Here is a 21,898-nt window from a genome sequence, read left to right on the forward strand (position 1 = left end):
CCGTGGTTATTCAAAAAATTTCGACACTTTCAAGCCAGTTTTTAAAGGTCTCTTACCCGCACAGCCCACAAGAAGCAGGGCCACAAAGATGTCCCCGGATCGGACCATGGCAAAGTCCCCCCGCCCCCCCACCCTCTTCACTTGAGGGGAGCGCTGGAAGGGTGAAACGGCTCGTCGGCTGGCTCCTTCCCCCCCCCCTCCCCTCCCCAAAGGCAGTGCTGTGAGTCGCCCTCGGCTTAGTAAAGCGGTGGCTGCTCCTCAGCAGGCGTTCATCCTAAAATTCTGTAGCTCCGTGCGGCTCATTCAGCGATCAGCGGGAAGAAGGAGGAGGCGGTCCAATCGCTGGTGCTTCTGGCGCTGCTAGTGATGATGAGCGCCACAGCGCCGTTTAAAGTGTGACTGACAAGCCCAGCCTGCTCACACGCGCGAATCAATGCGCGCGGCAGGGATGATGCGCCGCCCGTTAAATAGTGCAGCCATGACATTGACAAATAAGGAGCCGTGCGGACTCTTAAATGGGAGCAAACAAGGACAGTTTTTCTAGTGGCGCTTTTAAGTTGTAATAATAGTTGTATTTTTTTTATTCAATGGTTATATTCAGTTGTGTACAGTACCACCTTTATTTGTTAAAAAAAAAATCTCCGTAATTTTATTTGTCTAATATCTACTTTCATTTTTCAAAAGTATCCAATCCATCAAATCTTCGTTATAACTCACTTACAACTATTAGTTGAAAGATAACAACTTGTTTTTATGGGAATCGTCTTCTCCGCAATTATTAGTGCTACTTTTGTTTTTTTTGTTTTTTTAGACCAAGCTCGTGTAGAAATACTCGGATGTGTATAATTGCAGCTGATGTTAATGTCAACCAAATATGTTTGGTAAATAATAACTTAAACAGTCTTTCCACACATCCTCTCGGGATTAGAAGATGTGGAGGTGCTAAAATCAAAACTTCTCAAGTCGTAAAAACTCATAAAAGATATTTATAGGAGACGCAACCTTGATGCGTGACTGTAACGGTGGAGCTCGCTACATCCGTAGGCTCATCGTGTAGACATACGAACCAATGGAAGCATTAGATTTAATATCCAAGGTTAGCGCTGGCAGCCTTTTGCTCTGCTTTCTTTCACATGGAGAGCCCACAAATTGTCCGCAGCATTGCTCCGCTTGGGCTTTTTTCTCCGGATAACAACAAAGGCAAGATTGGTGTCGTGACAATGACGCGCAATCTCCTAAGTAGATGCATTCAAATGCTTGACTGTAAATTTTACTTCCATATTTCACTCAACGAAGGCGGAAAATGAACAAGTTGCTTTTCCACATCTTAAAAAAAAAAAAAAGCAATATGAAATATATCAGCCAAGTTGAGTTGTATTTACAACTCCAATGACTGATAGCTGGTCCCAATGCAGTGCAGTCAGTGATGCAAGAGGGGCGAGGATGTTGTTTACTTGCTCAGCGGGAAATTTCTGTTGCATTTGGCTTTTTGCGAGAGTGCAGTTTGCCTTTGATTTGTACTTTTGGCCGGCAGAGAGAAAGAAGCACCGAGCCAAAATTGAATGAATGCCAACACAACCTGAGAGTCTCATAAAAAGACTTCACAGGGAAATGTTCCGCACGCCATCCTTCCACCTCATGGCAATTCCCTTTTTTTTATTTCAGGATGAAAATACTGCAAAAAAAACCCCATGAATTTGGGACAAAATGTGCAGTGATTTGACCGACGCTTGAATCATAGGTGCGAAAGGTAAGAGACTCAATGACTCATAAATGTCCTCCAAATATAGTCCACTTGAGTGTTTTATTTAGTATGCAGCCAAGCTGCAGAACACATGATGTCATTTGTTTTCAATTTTAGGTCACCTTGTTTGTGTTTTATTTATACCCACAAATATTTATCTTGTACTGAGAAAAGGTTTGTCTTAATGTTTTCATTCTTACCCATTGTGAATATATTCAATAAAAACTTGGAAATATTATTCCAAAATAAATAACTAATCCAACCTAAATGACTGTTTTAGAAATTCAAGTTGTGTTTTCACAGTGAGAAAAATTGCTCCATGCAGGAGATTTTCACTGTGACTGCACTTCGCTGATTTGCATAGCAGAAGGCATCATGGCCATATGAACGCATTAGTTTCCAGGTCATGGGAGAAGCGAGAGCGTGTCTAAGATAGGAGAGCTGTGTTGCTCGTATGTTCAACACAGTTTACTCAACAAACTTGCATGTCCTTTCTAATGAGGAACATTACATCGACTAGAAATGTAAGATATAGCTGTCTTTATTTTACAGGCCTAATTGCCAGAAAGTCCCATACTGGGTAACTCATAAGCCTCCACAGAGACCCAAGGGTGTATTTCATCATTTATAAAATAAATACATAAATTATTGACATTTATCATGTCAAATATGTAAGATGATGGTTAAAATTCAAAAGCACCCTGCGTGGTTTTACAATGATTTTGGTATGGGCTGCCACCTAGTGTTCAAAAAGATTGAGGCAGTCACAAACGAGCACAAGACCGTGCTGATGTCGCCATGACGTCATCTGTGTCAATGAACGTAATGTGCAGTTTTCGCCACACGGGGGCGGTGTAACCACATTATACGGAGGGATGTAACCCTTCCATGTGTTTTTAAACATTTTATGAAGTTACTAACTAGATGGAAATATACTGAGCACTCTATGTATCACCATAATGACCAATATTAAAATAAAAAACGAGAGAGTATAAGATAAGTATAGATTATTATTTGTAAGTTATAAGTTGTATATTTTTACATTAATTCAATGTATTGACAAAAATATTTTGTTTTTATTACTATCTCAACCTCATTGATTCATTGTGTAGTTTTTAGTGCAGTACTGCATCATACTGAGGCCTCTTGCCTAAAATGTGGCTTTTTTTATTTCACGATTGTTGCCTCCTCCAAAAAAATGTAGAGACAACAGCAACCTTCTTAAACACCTGATGGGCCCAGCAACCGTGATGTCACATCAGATCTGTCAGTCCTCAAGCAGTCTGTCGCTTTCGATTTCACTCCAGACATCTTTGACGTGCCTTTAACTCGCGCTCCAACCACCATTTCAACCTTTGGGCTATGCGGAACATGTAAGGTACCTCATATCCTCAAATAGATGCCGGGTGTGACGTCAGCTCAAACGACTACAAAAGCCAGTGGGCGACGGGGAACGCGCTCGTCAAGTGTCGTGCAGGGACACAAAACATAGTGTTTACATAAAGGCATATTTTCAGATGCCTGTGTATGCCATTAGAAAATCTTATCCTGTTTTTATCCATCCCTTTTTTTTTTTTTTTTTTCAATAGCGCTTGATTCAGCCGCATATTTCAGCTGATCAAGCCAATTTGGTAGCACAAATCTTCAACTGCCATTTAAAGGTTTCTCGCCAGACAAATGTACAAACCCACTTGAGACGCCGTTCGAACGTGTGCGCTAAATTAAGGCCATTTGTTGCTGCACGGAAAGAGCAATTACAAGTGCTTTGAGAGCTTTCTGGAGAAAAAAACAATGAAGTTGTGGATGAATAAGGAAGGGAAAAAAATCTCTTGAAAAGCTAGCTGAAAAAAAAAAGTCTGTGTGACTCGAATTGAACGATTTAAAGAAGTGTTGTTGTTTCTATTGACGTAGTTTCGATTTTTAAATGAAGTTTTTGGTTACATCAGTTGGGGAAGTTGGACTACGTGGAGGCCGAAGTGATTTAATGGTACCCCAAAAATCATGATTTAATTGGTACCTTGGTTTTAAGGTCGCTTGGGTTAGCTTAGCCGTTAGCATGGCTGCGCTTTGACTTGTCTTTCTTACGAGAAAGAATACAAAAGCAAACTCCTACTCTAATATCGTAAATTAGACACAGTCAAATATTCCTAATGTTACTCCCCTCACCTTTCCATTTTTGACAGGATTGCAGAAACATGTACGCAGGCTAATTAATTAAACTGTCTTGACGGCTGAGGCTGTCGATCGGCCACCCACCCCGCTCACCTGCCCCATTAACTTTCCAATCCAATAGCGTGGAGTCGTCACACCGTTTCTCCACACTTAAAACACTCGACACTTCTCAATTAATTATTGTGACAATTCACCAAAATGGATTGCCCCCATTATACCATTAAATTGCCTATTCTTTTCTTTTTTCATAGAAATATTTGGGGGGGAAAAAACAGCTACCTGAAATGACATTCACAGCTGCATGTTTTGAAGAGTAGGAGCGAGACCTCATCAATTTAGTGTCCTTTCATTTCAGCGTTGCCATGCGTGTCACTTTTGCTTCAATTAATTAAAGCTCCCAGCCTAAAAGACACATTGTTAATGTTTGACACTACATTGTAACGTGGTTAATAAACTGCTCTATCGAAAAAGAGGTTCTCAATAGGCGGACTCCGGGAGAAAAATGGAGCCCGGCCTTGTAATTGGCACTCAATTAAATGCATTGGGATTTTTTCTTTCTTTTTTTTCTTGAGTCAGTACAAGTATGTACTGCATATCATAGTAAATATATCATATTAGAGTAAAACATCAATGGGGGGGGGGGGGGTAATGTAAACACACAGTTTAAGCCATAATTGTATTGCCAGTTCAAGAGTAGCTAACACACACACACACACACACACACACACACACACACACACACACACACACACATACACACACACACGCAGATGTGACTGGCAGCCCCATACACGTTTCTTGTTCATAAATTCTCTGATTAATACACACTGCTTATAATCTGTGAAAGCATCCTGGCGTGAAGGATGAGGATTATATATTTTTTTTCATCTGGCAAACTAATTGAAAAGGGCCGCCGTGGTGCTGCTATCGCTCACGTCCTCAGCTGAGTTATTGCCAGGTTGAGAGATGAATGACAGGGGAAAAAAACCTGCAGATTTAATGAAAGAGTGTGTGAGCGTTGAATAGGCAGGTGCTGGACTGGGCACCTGCATCTTTTAATAAAGATATCTGATATTAGTCGGCTTTCATGAGTCCAGATAACACCTGCAATGTGTTGCTCCTTTTGTTCACTGATATTTGGACACTAATGTCACATGAGAGGTTTTCATCTCGCAACATGTTTATTATTGTGGATGTTGCGCTAATGAGGCAATGTGAGAAGTTTGGTCCACGAGTACAGTTTTTTTTTGGGGGGGGGGGATTAAATATGATAGCAATATAGGATATTTGGAAATATCAAACATCTGAATGAAGTTTTAGGACATTTTCCCAACAAGATATCGCGGCCTCCCGGCGGGTGCCTTTCATCTGGATTTTAGGAGATGAAAGCTTAGTTTATGCAGGCATTTCCCCCCCCCCCCCCCTCTCTAATTAATATGCAAATGTGTCCTGTTCCATAGGGAATGTAATGCTATTTAGAGGAATTGTCTATGTCCTCAGACACGCCGAGTGAAGATGCACTTGGTCTATTCAACTTGACTAGCCATGATAGTGAGACGTCAGAAAATTACAATTTCGCCTCATTAATGCACGGCCATCACGAGACAATACTGATTGATAGAAAAGCAAAGAAAATGTTAATGGACACACAATTTATTACTGAAAGCAAAAAGTAAATGACAGTACTCGAGGAAATATTCCATCCAGCACTAAAATATTCCAGCATATGATCCTCAATGCAAATGAACCGCATTTTAAACAGGACCTGTGATGTTGATGAGAAGATGTACTTGACTTTATTTTCAAAGTGCTGCGTATGAGACAGAGATCTACTTTCGTATCATAGTTTAAAAAATCTACATGGAGCTCTTGAAGTAAATTAACGATGGGGGGGGAGGGCAACAGGTCGATAAGAGTACAGATGAGCGCTAAATGGCTTGAAGAGGCCTAAATGTGGAAGTCCTCAAATGTTGGAGACTCGTAATGTGTATTTATGCAATAAAAAAGGAAAAATGCAAGCTTTTGTTGTCATAAATAGGCAAATCATTTTTAGGTCTGCTACACACAATATGCAGGTAAGTACCAGACCTGCTACTGGTGCACCTCAAAGGCATCAAGAATTGATGACCTATGGTGTTATTTTGGGAATATCATTTCCTGTAATCATTCACCAATGTGCTTGAGATGGGCTAGCTGGGGATTCTATTAAAAAAAAAATATATTGGCATTTTTACCGCATGATTCATTCCATCATATGAATGTACAGCACATATATTCTATGCGATTGTAGGTAGAGAACCTTTGAGGGCCTGTCAGGCAGAGTTTGAAGTCTAATTTATTTCAGGATTGGCCACATTTGATAATCATAATAATAATTATAACTCATCTGAATTTTCAATAAAAATGTATTTTATCTACAGAAATTTGTTACAGCTGTGGTGTTTCTTTTTTTTTTTAAGTTGAGTTGTAATGAATGCAAAATTTTAATTAACCCGGATAAACTCAGCTCATAAAGTTTAGAATCAGCTGAGATCTTCACACAAAGAAACTGCAGCGGCAAATCTCAATTATTGCTAAAAGTTAAAAAGGTGGCGGCCCAGTATGGACCCCTGAGGCACACCACCTCCTTTTAAGTGATGTATTAAATTCAAATTTTGCCTTATCTTACAGTAGGCCTGTCTACAATGATACTAAGTGTGATTTTTCAGAGTCCAACCTGTGCAAAGAAATATGTTTGCGCTAAATTGTGTCCAACTTTGAGAAGCGCTGCTAAATGCTTACAGAGCAGGAGCCTGACCAAATTGGCTTGTGTACGACTCGACTACATTAGGCTCTCGGAAATTGGACACACCCATTCCTGCTTATTATCTTGTAGTATTTGTGTGTGGGCGGGGGTCAGTTGCAAGGCTCTGATTCAATTATTCTTTCCTTCACAACAGGAGGAAAACATTTTCATGGTGAACGGTTTTTGCCTAAATAGATTAGCATCTCAAATAATTCAATTTCCCCTAATTTGATTGATTCCCTTAGCAAGAGTAGGAGTGGGAGCGGGGTGGGGTGGGCTGGGGGAAAGAAATCTTAATTTAAAAGCATTGCATTTCTAATCAAAACATTAAAACCAAGAAAAAGACCCGGGCTGAAGAAAATCTTTGACTCGCACTTTTCACGCTAATTGAAAAAAGCAAATGCTGACGGGAGCTCATATTAAATAGCCGCCAGTCGGCTTTGGAGCGAGCTATAAAAACAAAACAAGAAAAACAAGGCGCTGTAATGACTGATGTCGACTTTTTTTTCTGGAATCTTCCAAGTACCTGTACTTTCTATTTTGTATGAATACGTTTCCTACTTTGGGCTGCACGGATGAGTGTTAAGTTGAAAACACCTTGCGGAGGGAGACATTGAGTGTGTGAGTGGCAGGCAGAACCGGCAACCGGCGAGCTGCCACAGATAATAACATCTGAAATAAATTTGATGTGCGCAATTCAATCTGTATGGAGAAAGAGAGAGAGAGCGAGAGAGAGAGCGAGCAGTGAACTTGTAAATGCTATCTGCTCATCCATGGAATGAGGACTGACACGACGGGCCCCGCCGAATAGATTGCGCAATTAGCGGCCTTTTGTGGCGTTTGGATGCGTGGAGATCGTCACGCTCCCGCAACGTTTCCAATTCCCAGTGTGTTAACTTTTTATGAAAAGAAGAGACATTGTGTTAATTATTCTTTGAGTTTGCTGCGATTCTACAAGAAGTTCTGCTCTGATCCATGCTAGAACTACAGTAGAGGTACACTTAGAAAGTGCAGTACTTCATTAGCAGACAGGGGGCAGTCTGTAGTAACATTGAACATGATAGGGGAGGGCATACCAACATCTTCATTTTTTTCCCCCATTTTCTCATTTCACTTGTTTTTCTATTAAAATTCCATTTTGTCTATATGAATGCACTCACTTTATAAAGTAGACTTTCTTCACCCATGCAAATATTGCTGAGACTTTTTGAGTGTCACTGTCATTGCGATTACATTCCCACTAAATCATATTCAGAGATGTTTCAAAGACGTTTGATAGTTTGGCTTGCATCTTAGAAAAATCTCTCAGTATTAAATCTATATAGGCAGTTTGTTTGTTTATACAGTACGTCTCTTATGTTCATATATGTAATGAATTTACTTAATTTATATAAGTATACTTTATTTGTCTGTATTAACTGGTTGCTTCTTCCATCTAAAGAACGCATTTATTCGATTCTATTTCAAAAATAAAACGACGCACATTGAGCCATGAACACATTCTGCTATAATCTTAGCGCGTCAAGTGTGCGATGTCCTGTTTGCCTTTTGAAACCAAATGCAGAATGCTTGATGGTGTCACACTCAACGTTTGATCCCTCCTCCTCCTCCTCCTTCTTCTTCTCGCCCGTCCCCTCCTCTCTTCCCTCCCTCTCTTCTCCTCATGGGTGCACATTTCCATCCCATGGCCCTCTCTAGGTGATCTAACGCCGCCAGTCTCCAGCAGGTGTCCAACATGGCGAGCACGGCAAGCGGATCTCTCGCTCTCTCACTGGCTTTTGTCGTCATTTCAATGGCCTTCTTCCTTAAAGGTAAGTCATCATGGATTTGTAATTTTGCCATGTTGACGACGCAGTGTCTTAAAAAGAGAGAGCGGAAAAAAAAATATTTGGGAGAGCGCAAAGCTTGGGGGGGGGGGGGGGGGGGGGGTGTTGGCACAAGTTGTTTGCGCGCAGCGCTGGCGCACGAGAGTCCTCTGGCTTTTCTTCATCGTCATTTTTATTCGCACTCTTCCGCGCCGAGGTTGAAGTCCGCGACTAAAAAAAAGCGCACGATATGGTTCGTTCCGCATCCCGGCCGTCAATTCGGCGTCGGTTTGAAGCGTGTTGTCAGGAGTTACGACGCAATGTTGTGTGGTGAAAGTAGCGCACAAATGGACGTACGTGCAGCAAGAAAGTAGCGCAGTTTGAATCAAGTTGAACGTCCTGCAATATTCCATTCGAGTAAAGCCTTAACTGTGCACCCCAGGCTGGAAAACACGCATTGCAGCTGCGTTTTTCACACACTCAACAACGTGTGTGTGTGTGTGTGTGTTTTAACAACTGACATGTCTGTGCACGAATGCATGAAGCAGAGCGTGCACTTTCACTGGCTGCCGAGTCGTTTCCCTTCCAAAGACCTCCCCGGTTGCAATAGAGTTGCAGTCGTCCGTGTGGGTTTTAATCTGTGCGCGTGACGGTGCGCGCGCGTGCATGTATGTGCGTGCGTGCGTGCGTGCGTGCGTGTGTGTGTGAGATACCCCTGCTGACACCAGTGGCGCATGTATAGCGGGTAAAATGTCAGCATGCTGCTGGGTTCGATCCCGCGCAGCGGTGTTTTGTGTTGTTGCTACTGTTGTCACTTCCTGGCTTGCGCAAAAATGGCAAGCATGTATGTTTTCTTTTTTTTCTTTGAAATTGAATTGCTTGTGTAGGTGTGTTTCAAGCGCGGGAAAAGGTGTGCGTATGTTTCTAAAAACGTGGCAAATCATCAGCACAGTATTTTCAAGGTATAGTGGTTGAGCTTCCTTTTTGTCAAAACGCAATAAAATTCCGAAGCTGCTTAAAACGAGCGCATAGCCTTTTTGATTGTGAGTCATCACAGTTCGGGAAATTCTAGCAGCAATGGCTGAGCCGATTGCAACTCTGTTGCTAACCAAAACAGCAGCACCAAAGATGTCTCTTGGATGAATGTGTACAGTGTTAAATATGATTTTGATTTATGTGACTGGTGGCGTCTTTAGAGACCATTTGCACTACCATAGACTTTGACACAGTCATTATTTCTGAAGTGTTGTTATTGTACTATGTTCATGTTTACATGCTGTTTCAGTCCTGCTCACTTCTTGCTTCATTTCTTCACTTTCACTTGACATCAATTATCACAGGTATGGCCGCTCGGTTGGCTAATGGTTAGCATCTCAGGTAATCCATGTTAATGACATCACCATTCGGTAACTAGCTGGAAAGCTTTTACACATTGCAAAATCTGTAGAAACCAACAAGTACGTTAATCAATACAGCTTTCAAAAGTGAGCACTGTTGAGTTATTTATTTATTTTTTTCTATACACGAGCGTAGCCGTCATCCTTCAGCTGTCTGCACGTAAAGCTTGTATTTCACAGTTGTTGATTGTATTATGCATCCAATTGGAGTGGAACCGCATTCAGCATTGTCTTACCCCCGTCCTCGCGTTAATTTAATTAACCTCACAGTCAAACGGAATAATGTATTGGCTTTTGCGTCGTTGCCGCACAGTAAGTGGACTCGTATTCGGACCGGCGCCAGCTGGATGCAGATGAAAAACAACGACAACCAATGCCAGAGGTGGCAAAAGTGCTCACACTCTGAATTTACTGTAAGAAGTACACATAGTCAACTCAAGTGACTTTACAACAAGCAGCAGTGTTGCACAGAAGGTGCTGTCGTAAACAAGTCAGCTTAAAAAAGACGCCCTGAGCTGTTTATCGCCGCTGCCTGTTGAATTTTACATCAAGTGATTGCACTGTGTATTCAAAACAACTTTGCCTTGATGAAGTCCATTTAGCTCGACGCTAGCAAACAATTGAAATTGCCATTGATGTGCTAATAAATAGCATTTTGCGGCTTTATAAGAGTTGCCGACATGTATCCGCTTTTGTGCTCAAATAATGAGCGAGGAAAATCGACAGAGTATTTCGACTCCATTTTTTTTCCCACTGGATTACCGATTGCTAATCGTGTGAGCTAATCGTGAGTCGTCGAGACGCATCCTCCCCCGGGGGAGGGACCTTCGTATTAGATGGCTTCATGTGAGAAAAGGTATTGTCGCTTCGAAACCATCCGTCAGGCCTGAGCGATGGAGAAGTGGATCAATGCGGAGCTGTCACTGAGCCCGCGGGCGCTGCTGAAGGATGGCGTCTCAGAGAAACAAAAGGAAACATACAGTTGTTAGTTTGGGTGGGGGGGGGGGGGGGGCGTTGCGGTTGGCGCGCTCTACTCAAGGCAGCTCGCCGCCACCGCCGCCTGGCAGCCAGCAGTTTGCCAGCGTGAGTGATCGCTCGTGTCCGTCTCTCTATTCTGCTCCCTCGGTGATGATACAAGTGTTGAGATCACTCAGATTGACTTCTTGTTGTGGCTGGGGGGGCTTCACACGTCGTATTAGAACGCACCGAGACAGGATTTGTTTTTTTTTTTCAGTGGCCTTCCGTTTGATGAAAAAAAAAGATGGGTGAAATTAAGGACGATGATTTTCTGTTTTTTGAAATATCTGTCGTCTTTCTGTCTGCCGGATTGTCAGTTGGTCTGTCGGTTGGCCGGATTGTCGCTCGGCCCGATTGTCGATGGGTCTGTCGATCAGTCTGTCTATCGTTTGGACGATCAGTCGGGTCCGTCTGTCTGTCGCTCGGTCTGTTCGTCTGTGGATCTGTCCATTCAAATGAAAGCAAAGTGATGTCGTTTTTAATTACCGTACTCCAAATATCGATTCTAATTGAGGAAGTGATCCATGAATCGATTGATCGTCGCATGGCCAATTAATAAGTCGGGAGACATTTTCTAAAGCGTATGTTCAGCCCCTTTATGGGGGTGCGCAGACGTGTCAAGGAATTCTTCAGACAACTGACAAAGTGAGAAAAACCATGTTGCCTGAAATACAGAAATAGAAAAGTGTTTCAAGGTGAGACCTTTTTCACGTGATTTGATTTCATCATTTTTTTCAATAATTAGATGCAAATGAATAATTTGGATTCTTCCTTAAATGATGGCTCCTACACATTATATTTTTGCCATCCGTCAGTTAATAATTCACACACCTGACTCCATAAAAGGACTCGTATTCTAGCAAGCGTGGTCAAGGATGATGATCCCGCACTTAATGGCCCATCGATAGAGCCCACGCGTGAGCCCTTTGCATTAGATCACCCCAGTACATCATTTGTAACAATAATTCCCTCTTCTATTTAAAGAAATTGAATTTATTGCTCATTAAATTTACATTAAACAGCTTAATAAGCCCCCCCCCCCCTACTAATTGCTAGATAATGCATGGCTCTACTTAATGTGCTGCTAACTAATCTTATTATTGGAAGGGAGCTTCGCATGGAGAAGTGCTACTGACTAGATACTTGCTCCGGAGTCATTTGGGCCACTTCCTTTGTGTTCATCACACTTGACATGGCGGCAATCCTTTCCTCTTGTTCTGCTCTGCTTCCATGTTTACATGAGAGCTAAATAACTTGTGCTGAGCCAGGTCGAGCTGAATGACTTAAAAAAAAAAAGAAAAAACCTCAACATTTTTCAATTGACGAAGCAAGTCAACTTTTCGAGGTAATTTTTATGTTGTTGATTCAACAAAATATATATATATATTGAAATAAAAATAAAATATAAAATACAACAAAAAAATATGAAAACAATATAAAATACGACTATAAAAATATAAAAAATATAAATGTATTATATCAATAAATCTAAATGATAACAATAATAATAAATATTAAATTTGAAGAAAACATTTCTCACTAAACACCTGATGCTCCCTCACAGCACACTGGTTGCGAATTACAGATTTACACCATTCGCGTGTCTGTACGCTGGCGGTAAAATTGATCAGGGCCACAAAGGTTTCTGACCTCTCAAAGCAAATTTTCAGGTTGGCGATGGTAGCAAGCTAGTTTGCAAAGAACAGTTCATTACGTGGCGGGGGTATTGAGTCCTTGAATTTCTTCTACCTCCTACAAGGTCAGACAAGTGCCAACTCGGGTCAACTCTGAATCACGTCTTCGGTAAAATAAAACGAGAAAGAAAATTGCGCGAAAACCTTGGGAAGCATCTCTCCGACACGTCCGTGTTGAAATGTAGACCGGTCAATTAGGGCAAACGGAAGATAACAGAAGCCTCCATTCATAACTACGTCGTGTTAATGAGGAAGCATCAATAGCGCATTGTTTTTCCCGCTTGCTCTCACCCGATTGGCTGCGGTCGTAACAAGGCTAACAATCGGAAGGGCAAACTGGCGGCTTCTGAATGGGACATAGACTAGGCCACATTAGTTTGGCTGATGGAGCAATCACAAGCCGCCTTTAACTATTTTCCTCTTCCTTGTGACACACTAAACTCAAACTCCCATCTGGTTCGCAAATTTGAAAGAATGATTTCCGCGCTTTGCGAACGTCCACACTCTTTGGGTGCAATCACGGATGGACAACATTCAATCTCTGGCTACCACTTGTCGCGCCAAAATCACAGCTTCATCTAGACGGCGGGTTGTCGGGGCTCACAGGAAACCAACTCCCCAGACCGGCGGGGGCGTAATTTGAAAATTTTGCAATTTTTGGGATCCTGTCGGATGGGCAAAATAGACAAGTTTTCACAACTGATTGATTTTATCCAATGTGGAGCCCGACTCAGAATTATCCTTCAACTTTCTGCATTTTGCTTTTATTGCCTCTTATAAGCATTGTACGCTTTGCTTACTCTTATTCCACTTTGTTTTGTGCCCAGCTAAAACCAATACGCGCCATTGCTTCTGTCTAAATGAATGTAGAGTCGCCTTGACCTTGCGCTCTCTCTCTTGCTTTTTTTTTTTTTTTTTTTTAAACCACAGTCGTAAATGTTTCTGGCACAGGCTATCATTTAATTCAACGGAACCTTTGCATTACAGTCGCCTGGCATGAGTTAGGATGATAGCTTTTGAGTAGACCTGAACTCTTCATCAAATTCAAATTAGAATGCAATTTTCATATCACAAAGGGGGGAAAAAACTGCTTTGCTTTGGTCGTTTGCTAGGCTATATTTTACATTTATGTAGGCATATCACAAAATTCCTCTTCAGTATCTCGTCTATTTATTTATTATGTACTGTATGTATCACGTGGTACAAACATTTAAATGGAGCACCCCAATGTGTATTTAATTAAAGCAGAAAACGTGGCAAAAATCAAGCTAGCAAACTTTAGCGCCAAGTTTTAAATCACGTTTTAAATACACCCTGTCGTTTTTTTCATTATTTTCCTTGACAGTAATGTTTCAAGTGGGAGCGGCATTAAAACAGCTAGAATCCTCTTATTGAAATATTTTTTTTTTTTCCACTATCTGCTAAGCTGCAAGTTTAAGAGCAATTTGCTGAGCCCTGTTAACTGTTTTAAATTGTTCATATAATATGTCTCCTTAAAAAAGGAGTCCCCGATAAACCTTTACACCGCCTAATAGGACAATAATGTGCCACAGCTGTCACTTTCCGATAAGAATAAAAATGGAAAATGGAAATCAATTTGTGTCCCTGATTTATATCTCACTGAAATTTAAGGGACAGGTACTGTTTTTTTTTTTTTTTTCTCCTCCTCCTTAACACATCTCCAGCTGGAGTGCTGTTTGCCGATGCATTTATGCACACGGAATGAAACGTTATTCCCGCACGCAGCGGGATGTGTGGCAAAACACGCCGACAACTTTAGAGTAGCCCCCTCCCGCCGCATTACTATTCCTTTCTCCTCCTCCCAGACACACTCTAATGTTTCTCAAATTTTATTTGAACAGCACATTCAGGGATGGGACGGGGGGGGGGGGGTCTTCAGCAACGACGCCGGCAAATGCAATAAAGTAAAAGCAATATTCCGAGAATAATCTTTTGTGTGTTGTTAGCAGAAGTGCTACGTGAGGCGCCGACTGGAAAGATTTTTCATTACCGATCAGACGACGCCATGTTAGAAAATGTTGATTACATGCGGAGTCAAAAGTGATGTCTTCAAATTGAGGAGTCAAAATGTATCTTTTAGGATTAGGAAAAGAACTTTGAAAAAATCTATTTGTTTGAATTGAAGCTATTGTTCCATTTGGTGTTTGTCAGTCATTGTTATTTCTCTTCCTGTTAAAAAGCTAAGCCCGACTGATTAATTGATTAGCCTATTCATTCAGCCGATAGTAGCGCTTTTAAATTTGGCTAAAATCAACCATTTATGTTCCATTCTTTTTCTGTTCCCTCAAAACAAAGTTCCAAAGGGGTGGAAAATACAAGTAGTAAATTTATTTGATTCAAAATTATGCTCAAATCCATTTCCCTAACTATATTTTAAGCTCCCTATCAACGCAACAACGTTCAATTATTTATATTCAAAGTTTATTCCCGTTTCCCATTCAAAATGTACAACTTTAGCATAGCATTAGCATAGGTTAGCGACGCCGCGTTACAACTTAAATCGGGTTACTGCAGTAAGAATTGAACCTGGCTGTAGGCTGAGCCACTCCTGTAGGAGAAATAAAAAAACATGACTTTTCCATAATATATCCCCTTTAACAGGTTTTTGCGCCGCCTGCCTCGGGGACGTCACGCTTATGATTTCATCCGCACGACGACAGACCGTCTTAATTACTTTCGGACGTGGCGCTCCAATCCGTCTTTGTCAGGCTGATCGGGAGTGTGCAGACCAAGCACAACGGGCCAGAACGGGAGCCTATTGATTATTTCTCATACTTGAGTCATTGCAGCACACACACACACACCAAGACACACACACACGGGAGGCAATAGAGCTAATGGAAGGGGAAAGTCAAAGTCACATTGTTTACATCGTGGATGACAGCTAAATGTATTTGGGAGGAAATATGGGCCTGATGTGCTGGCTTTCAAATGGAGCTGTGTTTTGTATCTAACAAGACGCTGCCTAAACCATCAAGCGGTGAACTCAAAACATGTCACGTTCGATCCATAAGGGGACTGATATGGATGCGTTCGTCCGTGTACAAAAAGCCCAAAATATCGACGTTATGCGTTTACGACATCAGGCGGAGAGACTGAGCAGATAGGGAGCAGCACTCTGTGGCAACCCGGACATGAATAATCAATATTGTACTTTATGCGCGGACTCTAAATATTATATAGGAAAGCCGAGGCGGCTATATTTATAGTGTGTGTTTCATACACAAACACAACGTACACAGCTAGCAGTAGCAGTGCAGCTAGCAACCAAAAAAATGCTCGACATGGCAAGCACATATGAATAAATAATCGTGCGAGTCGAGATAGGCCTGATCTCAGTCGTCACCCAGGCCTAACCTAGTCTTGCTTTTGCTGTTTACAAAACACTCGATTGTTCTCTTTGTTACGCTTCTAAAATTAGATATAAGCCCACAGTGACTTGGCAAGTAATTGGAGGCTAATACCGTCCCCAAATCATCCCAAGTTTTTGTTTCTATTTCCTTTCTTCCTTCTGGGGGTGTTTTTGTTGGGTCCTGCTTAATGAGCTATGGGCTTTAGAATAAACCACAGTTGACTGGAAATGGTTTTGGTTGCTTTTGTCTCTCGTCTGGGAGATCGGCGCACTTGTACAAGCAATAGTTTTAGTTGGATACAAAGCGGGTAAACTCGACTCAGTTTATGTTTGCTTTGCAGTTGTGGTTTGGATTTTTTTTTTTTTTTTAATTCCGGATAGTTGGGGCTTGATTTGTAGACTTTCGCCGCATGGCCGCCGCTTCACGACGCCGTGTGCAAAGTATCACCTCGGTGCTCTCAACTTTTCGAGTGCAGAAAATGAACTTTGCTCGGCTCTCATGCTGTTTATCGAGCGTATGGATTTTCTCCCTGAGAGGCTTTGCGTCTCGGGTTGGTGGGGAAAAAAAAAAAAAGATCCGTCTCTCTTGTGTAAACTGCCTGTCCGTTGGTTGTAAGTGCTCTGTGCTACCGCCGCTCACTCACGTGTGGGTACGAAAGGCCGCCGTTAGTCACCGCCACTTTGATTCTCGGTTTTGTGCGCGTGAGATGATGCACTCGCTGCTCGTTATCATCGTCATAAAATTCCACATTTTACACATTGAGTTGTTTTTCCCCTGACTGGAAAGTTAAACTGACTTTTTTCCAGTTTTGTCTTCATTGTGTCCTTCCTCTCGAGAGAAGCTGCTTTATTTCCGTACTATAGCGCATGCTAGTAGGTACTCTGTCGAGTACATCCATACATGTCACGTCACGATGGATGTCATGTCCAGAGAGAGTCGAACAAGGCCCAAACCACTCTCGCTAAAATGCCCGTAATGGCTCGCGTTGTTATTGAAGGCTCGATATTGCTCGTAAGCGTCGAAGCTACTCTCGAGCGTGAGAGCATTACCTTTGAAAAGTGTAATAAAAGAAAAAAAATAATATCAGGACTCAGCACATTAACAGAGATGTATTTATTAGCGAATGCATTTCATCCGTGCGTTTAGCGGAACCATCTTAAAAACCACCCGAGGGGACGCTAGCTATAATATTCCGATACGGCGGTGATTGCTAACCACTATTTTAAATAAAGACAACAAGAATAAAAATCATTTTACAACTCAAGTCAGGGAATTACAAATCCCCCGGTCTGGCTCTGGAAGGAAGATGTAAAACGCATCAATACATGTAAACAGGCCTCATTAAAAAGAATGGCTTCTCCAGACCTCATAAAGTGGCGGCATATTGTTATTGGGAGGAAGCTCGCGAGCGGAGTTAACGTCTATGAGCACCAAAATGACATCCATCAATTCCGACATTTTATTGGAAATGGTGGATGGGCCTGCTCGCGAGATGTAAATGGTTTTGTTAGCGGACGGCTACGCTTGGACGGGCCTGAAGGTGCGCTGTGACTGAATGAATGGCTTTGTGCTGCAGGCTGCTGTATTGCGCTCCATCAAAATATCAGTCAACGTGTCACTCGGGATTCATGGGAAAGTTTCCCCATCCAGTTAAGAGTCCGGGTGTCGTCACCCCCGTACGCCGATATTTAGTCCATGTTTTATTTTAGACTCCGCCCCCACCGAAAGCAAATATGGTGACGGAGCATTTAGCTGTTCTGCTGCACTTAATTGGAATTAGGTTTTGTCATTTAGGTCTTAAAGATGTCCTTGAAAATCATATTCTGAAACTGTACGTTGTTTTGCTAAGCTATTTGTATTTCCTCTGTTTAGCGATTGAGTTTATGAACGCTTTTATGTGAATCACATTGTGTATGAAAATGCGCCGTTTAAATAAATCCGCCTCGCCTCGTCTAGCGATCCAACTCCGGATGATTCCGACTTGTAAAAAATGTACAACACGCATTCTATTTGTCACCTTCATCAAAACATGTCGTAAAGTTTGAGCTGATTGTTTCTCACCGGGAGAGCGCCGACGGTTCTTTTATTCTCCAATCACGTCGGCTGCCAGTTTAACTTCCCCTTCAGAATGACGTGACATTGAATTGCAAATGACAGCAAATGTAAAAGTTTTTAACAAGGTGTGACAGCAACCCGAATCCTCCCAATTAACATCATAATCCATTCTGATTTGGTGCCAGGGGAAAGTGGGTGAAATCCCTTTTGCCGGCGTTCCGCGAAGACGCTCCGGCGCTCGCTCCGGTGTATTTGCATGCGGCTGTGTATCATTCTGACATGTCGGCAGCGCTCTTCTTTCACTGTATCGCAGCCAAGATTTATTTAAATAGCGGCCTCGGCCCAGTGGAGGTTAACTCGCCGTAATCCGTCAAAATGTTTGATTTCAGATTTGTTTTTTTCCAGAAGGGATAGACGGTTTTGGAAAATCTATGAGTGAAACTGCAAAAACAGACCGGCCAAAATTAAAAATAAATTTAAAATCAATTAATAACACAAAATAATATTTATATATATTTTTTTTTACATCTCAATGTTGATTTAAAATCAATTACTTCTACCGGCCTTAATGTTGATGCAAAAAGTTTCTCAGTGCCGTCAACTTGGCGTAAACAACTCAAAAGGTTCGCAACGGATCACATTTATGGCTTGAAATCGTCATTCTCCTCTCATGCCATTGTGCGTCTGTGCCTCAGGCAAGTAAATCGAAATAATAAATAAATAATGAATTGTCTTCCAATACAAGGCATGAAATGAGTGCTAAGGTTCATTACAAGGTGTGACGGATCTATTTTGATTGGTGTTGTTGCTTTAAAAAAAAAAAAAAAAAAAATCATTTCATTTTGGTTACATTTCTGCACCGTTATAATTTTTCAATTTAATTTGAACGCTCGCTACGATTTCAGAATGCGGAATCCACCTTTGGTGCACCTGTCGTTATATATTACAACTTTATTTTTTATTTTTTATTGGTGTTTAATGTTAACATACTTGACTTTAATAGGTATGCATAAAACATAAGCTAAAATGTTAGTGGGCAACGTTGAAATGAATCATTTGCGTCTGTCCTTATCTTTTGCATTGAAAAAAAAAAGTTGGTTGAGCAATTAATAAAAAATAAAAAATAAAAAGCTGCAGTGTCTCCATTTGCTACTCTGAAACGAAGACAGACGGCTTTCACTGCTCCATTTTAATGGCGTTAAGTGCACCGCGTGGGGCGAATCCGTCTTTTTAATGTTTGTATTGGAGGACCTCGATTGCGGCGGTTTTGACAGTTTCACGTTTCGATTTTTTTTCCGTACTTAATATTTTCTATTTGATTGAAGGATTGATTTTTATTTGGGCTAGAATCTAAGTGTGTGTCATTCATTGCGCCCATTTCATGCTAGTGACTAGCCACAAAGGCTTTTAGCAATATTTTCACCTTTTTGGGAGAGTTAGAATAACACTTAAAAAAAAAAAAAAATCTGATTGGATGCCACTTAAAATGGCTTTTTGTCATTTGCACAACCTCGGCAAAAATAAATCGTGAAAACAAGTGATCATACTATAGCCAGGAGGCAAATTTTGCAGTTGAGGAAGTTTTGCTCCTATCTGTTTCTTGATGCTTTTATTCATAGCTCAAATTTTGACCTTGTTTTTTTTTCGTGTGTGTGTATGTCTGTGTGTGTGTTAGTAAGACGAGAAACACTTTTTGGCATCTGGTCTCAAGGTCCAGTGAGGGACCCAAGTGGAAAAATGAATCAAGCAGCATTTTTAGTAGTTAAGGTCAAAACTTTTACCCCTTCATTGAACTTTGGCTGAGCTTTCTAAATGTCAGAGTCCTCAACCTCCGTGACTTTGAGATCACAATTACTGATTAGATATTTCTTTTTTTGTGTGTGTGTGAGCAACAAAGGCGACAATCACTTTGTAACAGTGCAAAACAATGTGTGCTTAAATCGTGCGCATGTACATTTGACACGCAAACATGCAATTCAGCAATAAATTCGTCCCGCTCGATGTTGTTTGTTTCTCAAAGCGATAACCGCCGCACCTTTGACTCTGAATTTTGTCGATAAGCTGATGAAACAGACGGCGTCTTCACGGCTACGCGGATGCCAGTCAGCGGGTCGGCGCCTGTCTGTCAAGACTTTATTCTAATTGCCGCTGACACAATTAGCGGCTCGCCGTCGCTTGTAACGCCGCCGCTGCCGGTAAACAAACTTTTAGTGTGACACGTGTCTCGTTAAAGGCATGTCAGACGTGCATTTAGCCACGCGTCGCTCACCTCTGCATATTCATCCCAGCCATTTACGACAAAACAAAGCTATTTACTCTCGGCCCAACAGTTAGGCCATCAGCGACGTAATTACCGAGTATTAAAACGTCACCGTCGTCGAGGATGGCTAGCAAGTTGCTTTCTTTGTCGCCCAATCATAATCACGGTGTATTTACGAGAGCCGTCGGGCCTCCGTTTTGCGTCCAAAGAGGAGACGTGAAGGTGACTCTTGTGGCGTCAGAGGCTTTCAGACAAGCTGTCTCCTCTCAGCCGGCCTTTTAAATCATCATCACTCCATCCGGCTGGATGACAGACGTCGTGACGTATCGCCGCGGCGATATTGGCGACGCGCCATCGCTTGTTTAAACGTTGAATTAAGATTTTGCTTGACCGATATAACCTGTTGGCAATTGTCGAGAAACTGAAAAAAAAAAAAAAAAAAGGTTTTCCCCTCTAATGAGAATAATAACCAATTTTGACATATTGTAGAACAACATGAACGTCAAAATATTCTCTGGTGATTTCTTCCCATGGTGCTTTTTGTTTGTCTCAACTACTAAGTAGTATTAGTGTGCAAGTGTGTGTCTGTATCAGTGTGTGTGTGGCCTCAGCTGGGTATTATCTTGGCCCAGATTGTCCTTGGACCCCCACGTCTCCGTTATAAGCCGGGCTGCAGCCGCCACCATAGATCATCTCCCGCTCTTAAGGCACTTTGTGCCGCGCGCCGTGAAAATCGCTCTAATCCGATTCCGACATGATCGACGGCAAAGCGTCACGGCGTTTTATTGAGACAATTACACACTCATTACGCATATGTTTGACAAGTTTGCCCTCCTGGCATTGCCAACGCTCACAATTAATCACAAACAGCGGCGTGACAAAAGGAGATAATGAAACGATGAAATATATATCCTGGCTGAAGATGAGGTGATATTATTGATGGATGGCGACGCGGGATGTCAGAAAGTAGCCGTCTTAACTTGATCTATGACTGGCAAGATTGTATTTTGGGTCACTTTTTAGGCCGCCTTATTTCGTCGCTGAACGATGTTCCAGTCATCCTTATCAGTTTGGAATTGATATAAGATTTTTTTATTTTTTTTTTCTACCTTGGGCCGATGCCAAAAAACAAGCTTGGTTGTATTGTGCAGGGAGGATAAAGAAGCATCTCTATCGTGAAGGCGGAAGGGAAGTGTCTATTCGAGGGCGGGGTTTATTTGTCATTGGTTCCGACGCATGCGCCACATTCACTGGTCTGCACACGAACGGGCAGGTGTAAGATGGCCTCCAAATATTTTCTGTGCTGGCTTTGTGGGGGGGGGGGGTCACCTTTGCGTCTTTTGAGGTAGGGCCGCAATTGCAAGTTGTCATGGTAACGACATCTGTAAACAGCAAAGGAGCGCTGAGGATGATTAACTTACATGAGACAGGGCAACCCCCTCAAAACAAGACAATTTCGAGGAAAATTGGTTTCATTAAGTTTTTTTTTTTAGTTTTCTTTTTGATATTACAGAAATTATTTGAAAAAAAAACCACAAAATAAAAAAATATATGAAAAAAACCTTGCCTTAAGGTAAAATTCCAATAAACAATGA

The 21,898-nt window shown here is 41.7% G+C and overlaps 1 protein-coding gene across 4 annotated transcripts in view; it reads left to right on the forward strand.

The window, feature by feature from the left end:
• cadm1b (cell adhesion molecule 1b) overlaps positions 1-21,898 on the forward strand; it is a 173,001-nt gene that overhangs the window by 71,233 nt on the left and 79,870 nt on the right. For all 4 annotated transcript variants that reach the window (XM_085915589.1, XM_085915592.1, XM_085915591.1 and 1 more), the window contains exons 9-10: positions 1,666-1,750; positions 8,400-8,512. In XM_085915589.1, the coding sequence (XP_085771715.1) occupies positions 8,437-8,512 (76 nt within the window). In that variant the 5' untranslated portion in view covers positions 1,666-1,750; positions 8,400-8,436. The remainder of the gene's footprint in view (positions 1-1,665; positions 1,751-8,399; positions 8,513-21,898) is intronic.

The sequence above is a fragment of the Syngnathus leptorhynchus genome, chromosome 7, assembly GCF_054491065.1.
Source record: "Syngnathus leptorhynchus isolate UIUO chromosome 7, UIUO_Slep, whole genome shotgun sequence".
NCBI classification, from domain to species: Eukaryota; Metazoa; Chordata; class Actinopteri; order Syngnathiformes; family Syngnathidae; genus Syngnathus; species Syngnathus leptorhynchus.